The sequence below is a fragment of the Odocoileus virginianus genome, chromosome 1, assembly GCF_023699985.2.
Source record: "Odocoileus virginianus isolate 20LAN1187 ecotype Illinois chromosome 1, Ovbor_1.2, whole genome shotgun sequence".
Taxonomy (NCBI): Eukaryota; Metazoa; Chordata; class Mammalia; order Artiodactyla; family Cervidae; genus Odocoileus; species Odocoileus virginianus.
The window spans coordinates 85572916-85591112 of NC_069674.1; the positions used below are offsets into that span (position 1 = coordinate 85572916).

General features: G+C 36.2%; 1 protein-coding gene across 19 annotated transcripts in view; it reads right to left on the reverse strand.

The window, feature by feature from the left end:
* Nucleotides 1-18197, reverse strand: part of HDAC9 (histone deacetylase 9) — a 972671-nt gene that overhangs the window by 392600 nt on the left and 561874 nt on the right. For 17 of the 19 annotated variants that reach the window (XR_011488684.1, XM_070470395.1, XM_020901439.2 and 14 more), the window contains one exon: nucleotides 2804-2935. The exons of the other annotated variants lie outside the window; for them this stretch is intronic. Coding sequence is in view for 16 of the 17 variants with exons in the window: in XM_070470395.1 (XP_070326496.1) it covers nucleotides 2804-2935 (132 nt within the window). In the remaining variant the exon portion in view is untranslated. The remainder of the gene's footprint in view (nucleotides 1-2803; nucleotides 2936-18197) is intronic. 19 annotated transcript variants of the gene reach the window in all.

Sequence of the window (18197 nt, forward strand, 5' to 3'; positions counted from 1 at the left end):
TACTTTTTATATGTGCCTCTTTCTTGTTTATTTTTAAGAAAGAAAATGAACATTAAAAAAATCCTTCAGGAATTTGTTTCCCCTGGACTCTGAACTCTTGTCTTTCTTGTATGACTACACACCGATTTCTCATTGAAGTCCCATTCTGCATCCTGTCTTTAAAAAATAAACAAATAAAAAGAAAACTATTTTAAAATGTCTTGTCAATTTAAAAGTATATTATTTATATTATTTTATGTGATAGTCATACTGAAATTTTGCCTTATATATTGAATAGAAATCACTATGGCAGATACTAGAATGTAAGACGATAGAGTCTACCACAGGATTCTACAAGATAACACTGGATATGGTCTGGGAGAAGAGGTAGCAACTGATTTTCTGGGAACACTGAGAAAAATGTCTAAGTAGAACTAATATCACAACTGGGACTTGAAGAAGAGCAACTCATGAAATGGGGGCAGTGGAGGAGGGGAGAGCGGAGGAGAAGACGTTACAGGCACAGGAATGTGCCAGGACCTAGAATTTTTAAAATGGCATGGCTTTGTAGGGGGAAGAGCAGAAGACCCTTGAATTTGAAAACAGGGAAAATGACATGTGGCTCTCATGTCAACTACTGGGAGGAGAGAGGTGGCATGGGTTTGGAAAAAAGCAAAGAACTGAACCTATGAAACAGGGAAGAGAGAGGACAGAGGTGAGACATGAACAGCAGTGGCAATTCAACTGCTATGATGCTATGGTGGCTTCTGACTGGACAGCAAAAATAATTAGTACTAAGATCCAAACGGAGCTCATCCTAATCAATGAAAACTGATGGAGAAAGAGGATATACAGGTGCAGAAAACTGTGTGTCCAGTAGTTCAAATTCTCCAAAAACATTTAGATTAACTGCAACATAAAGTTAAAATATCAGTTAAAGCATACCAGTTTTACATACAGTTAAAAATATCACCCAAAGCATCCATAAGTCCCATCTCACTGATCAGAAATGTGTGTCTAGTCTCTTCAAATACAAGATTTTTTCCCTCAGTTTAAAAGGGGAGTTATTATCTCACAAAATGGGAGAAAATTATGATATTTCACAAGTAAAGAAACTGGGTGGAACTCTAGCAAATCATAACCCCTATAAATGAGAATTAATTATTACTCAGCTAAGTATTGAGCTAAATTCCACTGAAATTTGGTAAGAAAGTAAAAGTGACCATGTGGGGGAAAAGTTACAATCATGAAAAAGATTAATAGAAAAATAGAAAAGAACATTGCAATAAATAAATAAAACCTTAATAAGATTTTAAAGAACAAAAAAGCAATATACATGTGTTTCTACTTTCTTTAAGTTTTTCTGTTATGAGAGAACCTCCCATCAGAAAAATGACCTATAGGTCATGACATTAGACAACTGATATATTCATTATCATTTACTTTCATTAATACAGATTCACTCTACAGATTCATCCCATCACCATCAAGGACTTCTATTATGAAAACTTACTTAAGATTTTCACTTAATGAAATACAAATAGGTTTATTGGGGAAAAAAAGTCTGTAACTTTAAATTCATTATTGAATTGGTCTAAACTACTGATTATATTTGATACTGGAAAATAAACTCTAGTAAAATAATTATTTATCTAGTATTTATTATCCCACAAGAAAAAAAAAATTTCACCAATACTTTTCCTCAGATAAACATGTTAATCTGTCAGGACTGAATAGGAGACTAAACATTTTTTTTCTCCCAAGTGATCTGTCAAAATACTGCCTCATTGGTATTCTACACTTTTCTACCTCTGTCTCCAAAGTCTTCATATTGTCTCCCTAAACTAGACACTATTATGACCAAAGAAGATACAGAAAAGAAACAATTTTTAAAAAAACTTTTAAGAATAAGATTAGATCCTAGAGAAATAATGCCAACTGACTACTTTGATATAAGCACAGTTTTCCATGGGAATGGACAAACATGGCTCAAGATTTCCATTTCTATATTGATGCAACCAAAGGAAATGGCCACATACAATGCATAGCTCTAAGTAGTTACTCAATAAACAGTAGTTGGCTTTGCTATTCTGGCTAGCCTTTTTGGTTCTTCTATCCCTATGTCTTTTCAGACCAGGTACAAATGGGACTAGAGGGCTTTGTAAGACATCGGGCTGAATTTCCTAACCTGTTCACCCCACTACTAACCAGGCAGCTAAAAAACTAAGAACTCTTCCATTTGAGACTAGTGAAAATGACAGTTTCTTTCCCTTTACAAAAGGCACTATATCCCCCTCCTGCCACAAGTCCCAGTTCACTAGTAAACACATAATGTCATTTATGAGTTCAGTAAATTTGTTGAAAAGTCAAGGTTTTGCTGTTTCACATAGTTTAATTTTCCCAGATGTATTCTGTACATTAATATCTGAGTATGGGGGAAGCATTCTTCTTGAACCTCCCACTGCTCATTTCTGATCAAATTTCATTAAAAGTTATATTCTCCGGCTTGGCATTCCCAAAATGGACTGCTTGTTTCTGAAAAGATTAAGGTGGGCTCTGGCATTCCCGAGTTATGCCTATTGACATATAGTTCTGTTTTTCATTCATTTCCTGTTTAACACAGCTGGTGAATGCAAGGCAAGGTTTACTGAACTACTTGTGAGCTTTCAATATAACTTCCTTTCAAGAAATGTTTCTCTTCAAAATAAATTTTAATATACAGCAGGTATATTTATTCTAAGCTAATTTTGTTTCATTCCTACTGGCAGCAGTTGTTTTTTTTTTTTTTTTTTTTCCGGTGTGTATCTACCCAGTCCTCAATTACCTGTCACCTCAAACATTCGCTTCTTGAATGAAGTGACAACATTTCCATCCTTCCGCCTGAGTAAGGGGCTGCTTCTCCTCTCTGCCACTTTCTGTTTTAACCTGGACCGCACCTTCAAGTTGGGCTCAGAGGCTGGGAATTGAGACAAAGAAAATAGATAAAAATTAAAAAATGGAGAGCCAATTGCTCCTGTGTAATTAAAAAAAAAAAAAGGCTCACCCTTTTCTTGGTCCCTTCTCATGTCAAATTAAAACCCAAGCATGTAAATAAGGCATTGATTATAAATTAATTAAACAGACAAATGTCATAATTATTTTTATGAAGTGTGTGAAATATTATTCTACATCTCTAAATGTAAAGTGGAAAGAGAGTAAAAACATACTTTCTACTTATTTTATCTAGCAGAATTGGGATTGTTAATGGGAAGTTAAATGACTGAGAGTGTTTGGGTCAGAATAAGATTTATTATATTTCACTGTCAGTTCTTTTAATTCTCTCAAGGGTGAAACTCAAGAACCACTAAAACAGTACCCTAATGTGATTTTAGAGACTCTTGGCTGACTTCTGGTAATAGGAAGACACTGCTGCAGAAAATAATTTATGTCTAATTCTGACTCCTGAAATATTTCATTGTCAGTAGTTTCTAACCTGAAATCCTGGGAAAATACACTTAGTATAATAACACAAAACCAAGTAGAATCACTATGAGTAAACCTTTGAATACAGTGAATACACAGTCAATTAGAAAGGAAGGGTGGCCAAGTCTTATAGGTAAAGTTCTTGAGTTAGGTTATATATTCCAAAATACAAAAGCACATTATTCATAAATATGTGTTTCTTTAGTTACACTATTCTAAAGAGTGATGCTCTATAATTTATCTTCATGCATTGAGTTTTGAAGTGATTGTACTTTAGAAGAATGGAAACATTGGATTGATTTTGTAATAGAAATCAATGATGATGGAGGTGGTAGTGATGATGATAATTAGGAAAACAATGCTTCTGATGACAACTAACATTTGTACAGTGATCACTATGTTCCACTACTGTACTGAAATCTTTGTTAATGTTAACTTTTTTAACCACAGAAAATCTAATGGGACAGAGTCTACTTACACTTTGATTATATCAGTGAGGAAACCAAAACACAGAGATGTAAATAACTTGCCCAAAGTCATCAAAGTAAAAAGGGATGATGAAGCCAGCATCTGTACCCAGATAACCTAGCTCACATCTAATCTTATAACACTGAAAATACTGCTCTTCAACCTTTCTTTATGTAGGAACAGCAGAACAATTATAGAACTGCTTTTCCAAAGCATTACTAATCACATATATCAGATACAATGTTATAATGTAGCTAGAATTCTGGAGCAGATAAAATTATTTCTTTGAAGGAATTTTATAGTTCTGCCCAATTACAGAGGATATCAAAAGTATAACTTACAATCTTCTATTACTCATTTATTTTTGATATTAAATACTTTAGTTTCCTCTTTGTTCTTCTCTCACTAACACCTCTTTTTTTAGATCTACCTTGGACTGAGAATCCTAGATTTTCTTGGAACTGGCTAGATAAAATTAAAAAGTTAATTTGGGGGGGGGTGTTCACATCTGATTTTTATGCCCCCAAACACTAAAAATGTAAAAAAAAAAGGGGGGGGGGGACCTGGAAATATTGTAAAGGTAAAAAATGGACAGGAGATAAGGGTAGAAATCAGGAATGAGTACAAGAAGCCCAGTGACTAGAGACCACAAAGGTCTTACTTCCTGGGCCTCCCACTTTGAAGCAAAGAAGGGTAATAGTTTGGGGGAAGGATTAAAGTTCTTGCCAGACTTTCCAGGAGTGCAGACATTCCTTAACCCACTTGATCTTAGCAGAGAAGACTGAATCTGAATTACTAGTATACAACATACCTGTGAATAAAGGGGAAAAGATGGAACTATATTCTATTTCACCTAGATCCCCACCCTATCCCCATACCTGGGCTTTCCTGGTGGCTCAGATTGAAAAGAATCCGCCTGCAATGCAGGAGACCCAGGCTTGATTCCTGGGTTGGGAAGATTCCTCTGGAGTAGGGAATGGTTATCCACTCCAGCATCCTTGCCTGAAGAATTCCATGGACAGAGGAGCTGGGCGGGCCACAGACCATGGGGTCGCAAAGAGTCAGACATGACTGAGTGACTAACATACACACACCCACCCCCATATATTTATTTTTAAATGCCTTTAAAAACACCAATTTTGCCTCTGATAAGTTGTAGGTTAATAAATATATTCCATTTCAAATAAAAAAATGAATCCCTATATGCTAACTATTAATATACTGGTATCTGCTGTCATCTTGCTTATAAGCCTAAGATAAAAATCACAGATTCTTAGATCTTGATCTAGACATGACTTTATGATGAAGTCTAATGGATTCAGATGTTACAAACTCGCTCTCCAGAGGGAGTAAACCAATTGATCGATCACTTCAAAGATGGAGTAGAAAAGGCACCATGTTTCAGCAGGAATATGTGGAATTGGGACCACACATCCCACTTATGAGACTTTCAGTGTGATTTTAGTGCTTTCTGAGCCTGGCTCTACATTTGTGAATTCAAATATGAAACTCTAACATCTTCCTTATTTCACAGAACTTTGGCCACAGGACTAGATACCTAAGAATAACTATGAAGATTTGGGTGAATGCAAAAGGGAAGAAAAAGGTTTCAGTTCAGTTCAGTTGCTTAGTTGTGTCCAACTCTTTGTGACCCCACGGACTGCAACACGCCAGGCTTCCCTGTCCATCACCAACTCCAGGAGCTTGCTCAAACTCATGTCCATCGAGTTGGTGATACCATCCAACCATCTCATTCTCTGTCATCCCCTTTTCTTTCTGCCTTCAATGTTTCCCAGCACCAAGGTCTTTTCCAATGAGTCAGTTCTTCACAACAGGTGGCCAAAGTATTGGAGTTTCATCTTTAGCATAAGTCCTTCCAATGAATATTCAGGATTGATTTCCTTTAGGATGGACTGGTTGGATCTCCTTGCAGTCCAAGAGACTCTCAAAAGTCTTTTCCAACACCACAGTTCAAAAGCATCAATTCTTCGGTGCTCAGCTTTCTTTATAGTCCAATTCTCACATCCATACCTGACTACTGGAAAAACCATAGCCTTGACTAGATGGACCTTTGTTGGCGAAGTAGTGTCTCTGCTTTTTAATATGCCATCTAGGTAGGTCATAGCTTTTCTTCCAAGGAGCAAGCGTCTTTTAATCTCATGGCTGCAGTCACTATCTGCAGCAATTTTGGTTTAGGCAATTTTTATTATTGCTGCCACTGCCAGGGTTATGCTAGGAATGACAGAGACAGGACTGAGCCCCAGATCCCGATACCCAGTCTAGCCCTCCTCCTCACACATTGCACTGGCCAGGGCTGAATATCTGCAGTAAAGATGAAAATGTGCCAACAGCTTGGAAAACCAGCATGTGCCACTTAAACATTCTACAGGAAACCTAGAATTCCATAAGCTTTTCAGAAAATGACTTCACAGGTCAGCAGAAAGCTTTTGTTCCCATGTGTCTATTTGAGAATAGGCTGGATATTCATCTTTTAAATAGCTTCCTATAGTCAACATTAAAAAAAAAGTGGACATCAGAGTAGGTATGAGAATAGGATTCTGGTTTCGCATCTATCATCTACTATCAGTCTGCTCATTCATGAAAGTCAGTTATGAAGATATCGTTATAGTTTATGGAGTGAAATAGATGTGCTTTAAGTGCCTGTTTACACTTTGGGTGTTTGGCTTTGATGAATTACTTTATATCTTTAAATCTCAGTTTCTCATGTTAAAATGGAGATAGTTTTTTTTTTTTCCTTTTTTTTTTCCTCCATACATCCCAATAGATTGCATTTTCCTTCTTTCTCTAAGATTACAAGACCAAATCCTGGGGTTGCATCATCCCATTCCTTTGCTGCTTGGGTCTTGTTTGGACTCAGCCTACTGCTAAGACTGGCCAGTGATCGAAGAATTGAGGAGTTCGAGACCAAGTATCCTATGTTCTCTCTGCTATAGCGCTGCATCACTGGGTATAGCTTTGTCTCTTCCTGATTTCATCTCCCTCTTGAAGGCTCCATTCCACGGTTCCAGCTTTCTCAGCACTCTAGCAACCCTATTTCTTCTCTGTGCTTCTTCAGCACTAGGGGTGGGAACAGTTTCCTGCTGTAGCTATTTTCTGGGTGCCTCAACATCCCCAAGCTGTTGTAAGCAGTTCCCTTCATAAAAGTCTATGACCCACATCATGTGGGTTCTGTTACTTGCCAAGACTCTGAGTAACACAGTTGTACATAGTTTGCAAAGTTATCATAGAGTCAAACAAAATAATATTTAGCAGAAGATAAACCAGTGGTTCTCAGTTGGCAAAGATTTTGACACCAGGGACATCCGGCAATGTCTGGAGATACTCTGTCAGTATGGGGAGATGCTACTGGAATGTAGTGGGTGGAGCCCAGGGATGTTGCTAAACATCCTACTACACACAGGACAGCCCCACAACAGAGAATTATCTGGACCCAAATGGTATGGCCAAGTGTGAAAACTCTGGGGTAAGTAATCAGGAAATGGAAGATGTTAATAATTGTTCTACACAGAGAGAAATAAAGGGGATAATGGTATCTTGGAGATTCTCAAAGAGGATGTAGGAGAGTATCAGAAGAAAAAAAGATTATCAGAAACCAGGGAGTGCTACAGGTAGCTTATAACAGTAAATATTTCAATATATTTTAAATTTAGAATTTCATTCAAATCAAAGCTAGTCAACTTCTATTGGCTATGAAAATGTGCAGAAAAGTCAGAATTCTAGTTCTAAACAGGGTAATATTTGAGACATAGTGCTATATTTATCAATTGACGGCACAGACTTGTAAAAACTAGCAATTACTGATATTCTATAAAGTACAACATAAATTTATTTTCTCAAAATATATAATCACAACTTCTCTAAGTAAAAGGCCAAGTCTATTGGTTTTAGCCAAAACTTTCGCCTGTATTTCACTTTTGATTTTGAGTCACCAGAAGTATTAGTATCTTGGTGGTGAAGGCCAAGGTTGGAATGATAAATAACCATCATTTAGTCTTCATAATGCTTTATAAACTCACTCCTAACATTTCAGAAGCCCACACACCAATCTCAGCATGACATATACCCAGGCACTAGAATTAATAACCTATTGTGCTGACTCAGTTTGCAGTTAGGAGTTAATTCCACTTTCAATGCTCTGGTCTCCCCAAAGACTGAAGATTTCCATTCCAGTGACTTACTAATGGGATGAAAATTCTCAAGAGCCCAGAAAGAGATCACTAATGGGGGAGATATTTTGCTTGTATTTGAATGTATTTCATGCCTAGTTGCACTAATTGCCTTTCTATTTTTACCCCACACCCATCACTCTCTACATCTCAATTAATCACAAAAACAGAAGGCAAACTTTTAGTGTGTGTGCCCCAAAAATATACTTGTTTGCTGAAATGAAAACACTGCATGAAAAATTGATTATCACTATTTAAGTGAAAAAAATGTTAAAGATGAGAGAACTAAAACTTTTTTCTCTTTTTGCTTAAAAAACAAGTGAACAAAGGAAACAGAAAATATGTGAAAAATGCCTCATGAGTTAAATGTGTTTGAAATCTTTTCTTCTCATACGGATCTCCCTAGTTTGAAATTAATTTACGTGTCAAAAGGTGTGAAAATAAACAATGAGAAAAGCAGTAAAGTTAGATAGCAGAAGCAAAGGTTAAAAAATTAAGATTCTAAAGCACAGTAAGTCAGAAGGTCCAGACTTGTCATTTCACTAAGAGATTGGTGTGTGGAGTGTGTATGTGAGTGTGGGAGTGTCACTTTGCACATGTACACACATACAAACACAGAAGCTATCTTTTGTAGAGGCAAACAGGTCTCTGACACAAACAGACAGTAGACTCAGATTTCAGTGCTAACTATTTCATGTACTAACACCTGGCAATCCTGGGTGAGTTTTGGGATCTCCATGAGCTCTTTTGTCATCTATTGTAGATGATATATATATAGATATACTATGGTGGAAGATTAAAGGGGTTGAATGAAGTTCCTAGTTCAATTGACTGGTCATCACAAAAAAGTTGGTCAATAGATAGATGTTGGATAAATGAATGTGTAATTCTGTCCATATATAAGACTAAGAACGAATAAAATTAAAAGGTAAGCAACTTAGCATGCACGCACAGAGACAGAAGGCTACAAGTGGTTTATTCCTTTTGCCTAGGGCAGTATTATCTATAATAGCAACAAAAATAACAGTAGTCCTTTTCTGATCTTTCACTCAGTATATTTAAAATACTTTATGTTTACTAATTGACTTTTCACATTTTCCTCACTTCTTTTATTTCCATTTATAATTTCTACTCAATTTACCATGTGTCTTAAATATACCACCATTTACTGAGAATGATTACCTACTTTGTGCATCTTGTCTTTGTTCATTTTTAATCCTAATTTGTGAATACTCTTTACACCAACAGTTCAGACAAAAATTCAATAACCACATATCATGGTATAAGGAAGTTCTTGATTCTCATAAGAGAGGTGACCATAGGAGAAAAGATTTTTCATTGAGAAATGGATAATGATATTATTAATTAAAATTACTAATGATTTATCAAGATTAAGTACTAGATTAAGAAATGCATTTTTATATTATTGAATATTGGGGATATTCAACTATTTCACCTGCACATTTAGCACCACAATCATAGGTGAAATTTGGGGCTCCATTGCAAATGTCACATCCCTTCTCTGACATTGTCTATTCTTCTTTGCAGGACTAGATATCTGTCAGCTTATCCACCGAGCCCCTCCTCTCCCCAGATTTCACCTGCTATTTCCCACCTAGAGGCCTATCTTGGCATTTCTCTATTATAACATTCTGTCACTTGGAACCAAGTAGGCATAATCTTATCACTCATTCAGTCTATTTGGAATGTGCTTTTTGAAGATTAGGTTTCCTGGAATAGTTCCTGCCCAAGTCATTTCTCTCTTTTATGCTAACACTGTAGCATGCCTAGTCACATGTGAACTGTTCAATCAAAGAGTCATTACAATTATGAACTGACACTCTGGGAAAATGTGTAAATTCTCTAAAGTTGATCTAAAAATACAGGTTACTCTAATTAAAAAATTTTATAATTAGACCAAGCCTACAGATTTTTTAAATTAGCATTCAGAACAAAACAGTATATCTAACACAACTTATGCTTTTTGAGGGGCTTGGATAATATGAATATTTAATGTTATGAATCAGATTTTATGCATTTTGATATCAAGGGACAAAAATTTCTAGTCTAATTCTTTTTAATTACAACCAGTTAATGATGTGTATTTCATATGTAAAAGTTTTTTAAAAAATCATTTATTGGGAAATTTTAGCTTTTAATAGCTAGCCACATTTATGGCAATATATAAATGCAATTTCCTGGAAAAACTATAATAGTATTCAGAAATACTAATGTAGACATCCATCCATCCTCTTATTGACAACATATCAATTATGACACTATTTGTTCAAAGAGAATTATTCTTTTTCAAAAAGCACACTGGTAAATATTAATCAATTCATAGTGTATTTATTTTATAATAACATTTATTGCTTTCTTCTAATTATGTGAATCATACATACATCTCAAAGTTTCATACATGTTTGAAATTTTTGGAAATGGGATGCATTTTGGAAATGGGAAATGAGTATACCCTACTATAATGTTTCTTTTGTGTTGTATATATAAAAGTACTTGAAAATAAGATCCTGTTTCTTCACTTAATGCATTATGAGTTTTTCTCCAGTAATTATATAGTCTTTAAAATGATTATTTATTATGCTTTCATTTAAAATTTTATCATGAATCTTTTCCAATTATATATTCTTCTAAAAATACATTATGAGGATATGCCATGTATTACTCAGACGCCTATACATGTGAGTATCCACCATTTTATTTAAGCCTTTGATAACACTGGTCACTTAGGTGATCTACAATGTTTTACTTTCAAAGACAGAAGAGTGGGACACATCACTGTGAAGCCACGTGTATATTTCTGAGTATTTCCTCCCATCAAAGGAAATATAATTCTTAGGTTCCTCACATATGAAAACAACAATGACAAGTTCTTATGATTAGGAGGGAAAAAAATCAATCACCATAAAGGGCAAGGAGTATTACAGAGACCCGGGAAGCAGGTCTCAGAGAAGTATGTGAGAACAACATGGAGGATGAGCTTCCCTGCTGGCTCAGATGGTAAAGAATCTGCCCACTATGTGGGAGAACCAGGTTCGATCCCTGGGTCAGGAAGATCTCCTGCAGAAGACAATGGCTACAAACTCCAGTATTCCTGCCTGGAGAATTCCATGGGCTGAGGAGGCTGGTGGACTACAGTCCATGGGGTCACAGAGTCAGACACAACTGAGCAACTAACACTTTCAATTTTCACTTTTTCTGGGAAACAGAAGCTCAGTCTAGAACAGAAGGCTTATTAGCTCTTGGTGGCAATCTCTTAGCAGCTATGAATGCTTCAACTCCTGAGCCAGAGCAGGCGCCTCTGAAGCTGAAAGCCTGTGACAGAGCCCTGAGCCTCCTCAATCCCAGGGCAGCACACTGTGTTCAACCCTGCTTCCTTTTCCTCACAGTGTTTTCTCCACAGCGCCTGATGCTCAGCTGGCTTAGGCAGCACCCAGAAAAACTCTACTGAGTGATCGAATACACAAACTGCTTACTCAATGCTGGGCTTTGTTTTTGTGCTTAATACTAGGACAGAAGAAGAAATAATTGATTCAAAAAATTTTATGACATTTAAAGCACAAATTACCATTTTTAAAAACAGATAAAATATTTTAAGCAAATACTGTGATTCTGGATAGAAGCAAATAATAATGTGATGAGATAATTCATCACTTTTATAGTTAAATTCAACTTTCTGTTCAGTTGGTCCCATTGTTTATTTAGTTAAGAGTTATTAAATAATACTTAGAACTGAAGTTGCAAGTTCTGTGAGGAATGGGAACATATCTAGTTATGTTTCTATTGTTTATTCAGCACTTATACAGTGCCTACTACATAGGTCAAATTCATTAGTTATTTACTGAACGAATGAATCAATGAATGGGAAAAGGGGTGTGTTTAAGTGCTGAGGCAACTTCTCAAAGACAGACTAGAGAGATTTTTCCTACTGGGCATTCATGGCCTAGCAAGAACAAATAACACACTAAACGTGATCACTGCCACATGACAGGTATAAGAGGAGCCTCGGAGCTGGGAGGCAGGGATTCCTTTCCCTAGAGGGTAAGTCCTGGGGACTGAGAGATTCTGACAGGTAGAGGTGGGAGGGAAGCTCAGTTCCAGGCAGAGGAAGCAACCCTATCCAGGGGAAGATACTGGCAAATTCAAGGGATGGAGATTAAATACACTAGCCTGTTGGGGGGTGGAGGGGCGAGGGGAGAGGGAAGCAATACTAAATGAAGATAAGGCTTCAAAGAAAAATGTCAAGCAAAATTTAGCTAAATTAGGCAATTATATCAACATAAATCAATATGCTAACAAAGGTTATTCAATCTGTATCTTTACACTCCCTCTCTATGTTGGCTTTTTTCTTAGCATGCAGACAAGGTCAGATCTTTCCCACTCAAATAAAAATAAGCCCCCCACCCCGAGATATAGATATTATTAGCTACTCTCTGCATTTATACTTTAATTTACAGTAAAGTTTTTTTTTTTTTAAGTAGCCTTACACTTGGCACCACCATTTTCTAGCCTCAAACCACTGCAATATGGCTCTACCTCTCATTGTTTCACTGAAACTACTCTACCACACATATCACTTGGGACAGCAAATGCATCAATTTTTTGTCTATTCTTAGTACTGAACAATGACATAGACTCATGGTGTGTCTTTATAGCTGTTGAATGAAAAAAAAAAAGTTCCCATATACTCAAGCATGAAAGGAAACTTAAGAGTAAAAGACTGGGTTTGAAATGTTGTTGAGAGGAGAACTAGCTGAACTTCAGCTTTTCTAATTTGTAAGAATTTCTTGACGTTGAACTTTATGCCAAGAGGCCTTAGAGATCAGCTGCAGAATGCCAGAGGAATTTCATTTGTCTGGCAAGCATCAAAAATACCATGTTTGGAGTCAAGGAAATTCACATACAAAATACCTTTCTATGTTAATTCCCTTATATGCTTTATTTTTTCAAATATATTTTATTTACATAAAAGCAGAAGTAAATTTTTAAAATCTGTTTTCTAAAAATAAAGCAAAATTTTGAATTATCACTTCAATAAGACAAACTAGACTAGGGGCATGTTTCTAAAAGTCCTCTTGAGTTCTAAAATTTCATACTTAAAAATAAAATTCAAAATTAATTACTTATGCTATTAATCTTCTTTCAGTAATAAACCAATGAGTTTAGTTAGAAGCTTGTCACAACTACAGAAAAGCTCACACAGCACAACCCCAAATAAATAAATAAACAATAGAAGACCCAGCACTGCCCTAAGTAAATAAACACATAATTAAAAATAATACATCTAGTATAGGAGATAAATAAAACTATGAAGTATGCCATGTAATTTTTCATGCATATTTCGTAGTTTTATTTATCTCTTATAGATCTGCACTGGGGTGACCGTATATTTGATGGGAGCACATGGCAGCCCAGCACATAATTCTTTCCAGAAACCCTGACAGTCAGGATAATATGGTGAGGAAACTAATACCAATCTTCTGATAACTACTTGAGTATCACTGTAAGTCTAAGCTTTATTGTACACATTTGTGCTATCAGCATGAACTTACCTTGTTTATACTCATAAGAGTCTGGAGCTATTTTCCAGTCTTGACTGTGATACTATGTGACTTGGGTCAAGTTTTTTTATTATTCAATGTCTCTGTGCCTCAATTTTCCTGCCTGAAAATATGGACAATAGTAGCCATTCTTCTGACTTTTAAAAAGAGTTCAAGGGTATTGATTAGAACAGTAAACAAAGTAAATCACCATCAAATTTTAGATGCTGTACAACTTACTTTCTTCAAATATATGACTTTGAAATTTTTGTCTCTGATGTTTATCCGAAAATTTTCAGCTCACTCCCATAAAACTGTAACATCATTCTCTAGCTTTTATTTCATTTGTTTACTTCATTTTCTTCTGACTTGTCCAGTTATAGCCATATAAAAGCAATCACCCAAAAGACCTGTACTCTGAAAACTCTAAGACATTAATGAAAGAAATTGGAGACAACACTAATGGAAAGATACATCATGTGCTTGGACTGGAAGAATCAATACTATGAAAATGACTATATTAACCAGAGCAATCTACAGATTCAATGCAATTCCTATCAAATTACCCATGGCATTCTTCACACTAGAATAAGAAAATCTTAAAATTTGCACAGTGACACAAAAGACCCTGAATAGCCAAAGTAATTTTGAGAAAGAAAAGCAGAGCTGGAGGAATCAGGCTCCCTAACTTCATACTATACTACAAAGTTGCAGTCATGAAACTAGTATGGTACTAGGGAAAAAAAAAAGTATAGATCAATGAAATAGGATAGAAAGCCCAGAAATAAAGTCACACACCAATGGTGAATTAATCTGTGACAAAGGAGGCAAGACTATACAATGGAGGAAAGACAATCTCTTCAAAAAATGGTGCTGGGAAAACTGGATGTGTAAATACATAATAAATGAATTTAGAACACTATTTAACATCATACACAAATAAACTCAAAATGGATTAAGACCTAAACGTAAGACTGCTGATGCTGCTAAGTTGCTTCAGTCGTGTCCGACTCTGTGCAACCCCATAGACGGCAGCCCACCAGGCTCCCCAGTCCCTGGGATTCTCCAGGCAAAAACACTGGAGTGGGTTGCCATTTCCTTCTCCAATGCATGAAAGTGAAAAGTGAAAGTGAAGTCACTCAGTCGTGTCCGACTCTTAGCGACCCCATGGACCGCAGCCCACCAGGCTCCTCCATCCATGGGATTTTCCAGGCAAGAGTACTGGAGTGGGTTGCCATTGCCTTCTCCGAAACGTAAGACTGGATATCATCAAATCTTAGAGGAAAACACGGGCAGAACACTCTCTGAAAATAAATCACAACAGCATCTTTGTCAGTCGGTCTCCCAGAGTAATAGAAATAAAAACAAAAACAAACAAAGGAGACCTAATTAAACTCAAAAGCTTTTGCAGAGCAGGAAACCATAAGTAAAACAAACAAACAGACAACCCACAGAACAGGAGAAAATATTTGCAAATGATGCAACCAACAAGCAGCTCATGTAGCTCAATATCATAAAAACAAACAGCCCAATCAAAAACTGGGCAGAAGACCTAAATAGACATTTCTCCAAAGAAGACATACAGATGACTGAGAGGCCCATGAAATGATGCCCAACACTGCTAATTATTAGAGGAATGCAAATCAAAACTGCCATACCAGTCAGAATGGCCATCATCAAAAAATTTACAAACAATAAATGCTGGAGTTGTGTCAGGCAGAATAATGTTCTCAGGGCAAAGAAGTCTATGTCCTACTCCCCAGAACTTGTGACTGTCACAATACAAAGTAAAAAGATATTAAGGTTGTAAAAGGATTTAAGATTGCTAATTAGCAGGTTTAAAGATGAGGAGATTATCCTGGATTATTCAGGTGGGCTAATATAATCACAAGGGTTCTCTAAAAATATGGAGGAGGCAGAAGTATAGAATGACTCACTGCAACAAAGACCAACTCGTTATTGCTGGGTTTGAAGATGGAGAGGTGATCAGAAGCCAGAGAGTGTGGGCAGCCTCCAGAAACTGGAAAAAGCAAGGAGACAGACTTGCTCCAAGTACCGTAAGATAATAAATATGTGCTGTTTTAAGTAACTAAGTTTGTGTTAATTTATTACAAGAGTCATAAGAAGTCAATAGAGCAGTCTGAAGGATCCCAAACCTGGCACTGCTTTGAAAGTCTGAATATTCTGAAATACTGGTTCTGACTAGAACAGATTTCACTGTTTTATATATATATATATACACGCTATATGTGTGTGTGTGTGTGTGTGTGTGTGTGTGTATAGTTTGTTTGTTTTAGGTAAGAAAGTAGAATATTAAAGAAAACTATTAATGATATATGCCTATCACTTAGCAGAAATACCAAGACAATAATTTGCTTAAAATTAACATTTAACACTAAACCAGATATCATTTTTATACAGAGGTAAGGTTTTAATTAATATATTTACTTATCTGTAAAATAATCCAACAAAAAAAGTAAAAGACAAAAATGTAGCTTATTTCTTTAAAATTTTTCTGTTAATGTTCCATAAGGGTGTAAGTTAAGGATCATTTATTTTAACCCCCAAATGCTGAGTACTTTATACATTCTAAACAGCTTCAATAGCAATCAATTTCCAAAACTCATTCAAGTGGGAACATTTTATTTTTTTTAAAGTAGATTCCTTTTGAGATACTAAGTTATTAAGTCCAATAACAACTGTAATAAAGCCCGTTGCTAAGAACAATTTCCCCTTTTGGTACAATGTAAGTAATAGGAGGGGGAAAAAACAGTTTAAGTCTCTAATTAGCCACTTTCAAAATGTAGTTAATTAAAATATTTTGTACCTTTATATATGATCTTTATGGTATGAGATACAATTCTACTCTCCTACAACTTAATCAGCTAAATATAAAATGTAACCTTTCATCTGGTAAATCAATTTAACAGACATAATTGTGCCCTACCATAACTCAATAAGACACTGAGGAAAACCATTGAAATGCTACTTCCTTTTCTTTAGAAGAAAATTACGTACAGTTTCAGCATGCTTTGCATTTCTAAAAGCTAAAGTCAGCGGGGAGGTACCACTCTCCTTTACAAGAGCTTCCCACGAGAAAACCAAAAGCAAAGGATAAAGCTTGCGCTGTTATTCATGAAGCACTCCTTAATACCAACTTGGCTTTAACCAGAATATATTATTTGGCAGCTAAAACCTTTAATTAGAGTTGTGGTTTGAGCAGATTTTCACTGAATTTATGTTCTATAAGGACTCAAAGAACAGCACTGTTTTTCTAACCAGCTGATTCGAATTCAGGTCATTTAAATGTTGTATTTGAGCTATGGGTGGAAAAAAAGAGAATGTTGCTCAGATTCTCATTTTATTGACTTTGATTATGATTCAACATTTCTGAACAAGTACTAACAACAGATAGACAAGAAAGAGAATGAGATGCTCCTTCTAACAAAAATATCTTGAGCATTTGCTCTGTGCAAGGCTGTATACACTAGATACTATGAAAAGAAAGAATACTTATCAGAAAAGATGATTCCTACTCTAAAAAACAGAAAGAGCTGGTGGGGGAAAGCTTTTAACTTAGGGATGGATTGGACAAGAGGAGAGAGAAGATGATGGAGCCAAAGTGGAAAACAAAAGTCAAACCTGCATAATTAGGGGAGAGGTATTAGCAGAACTGAGGAAAATCAGGGCGATGAGCAAGTTTTGAGGTGGTGGATGTTGTTCAGTTGCTCCGTTGTGTCCGATTCTTTGCAATCTCAAGGACTACAGCAGGCCAGGCTTCCATGTCCTTCACTATCTCCTGGAGATTGCTCAAACTCATGTCCTTGAGTCGATGATGCCATCCAATCATCTCATCCTCTGTTGCCCCCTTCTCCTCCTGCCCTCAATGTTTCCCAGCACCAGGGAAAATGAGTCAGCTCTTTGCATCAGATGGCCAATTATTGGAGCTTCAGCTTCAGTATCACTTCTTCCAATGAATATTCAGGGTTGATTTCCTTTAGGATAGACTGGTTTCATCACCTAGCTGTCCAAGGGACTCTCAACAGTCTTCTTCAGCACCACAGTTAGAAAGAATCAATTCTTCGGTGCTAAACCTTCTTTACGGTTCAACTTTCAGATCCATACATGACTACTGGAAAAACCATAGCTTTGATTATACGCGGAAAATGGGAGGTCAACTTTTAAACCCGGTAGGTTAAACTAACTGCAGCACATCTTGGAAATGTCAGCCTGGAGTCCACTAAAGGGTTGAGAGTTACAGATGTGGATTTAGATCACAAATGAAAGAACTTAAACAAAAAATGTTAAGATGGCCTTGATTAGTCTCTTCACTCTAGTAATGAGAAAGCTGGGGTAAGCTCTGCCATCGGAGATACCTATTGATTAGAATGAACAGGAACTAAATTAAAGCCTTTACGGGAGTGATGATAATTAAAGAATGGGAAAATAAAACAATGGAACAACATGCAGAGAAGAGAAAACTGGACTATACAAATCCCAAGTTTTCTGGCATCAAGATATGAAGGATATAGTCATGAAAACA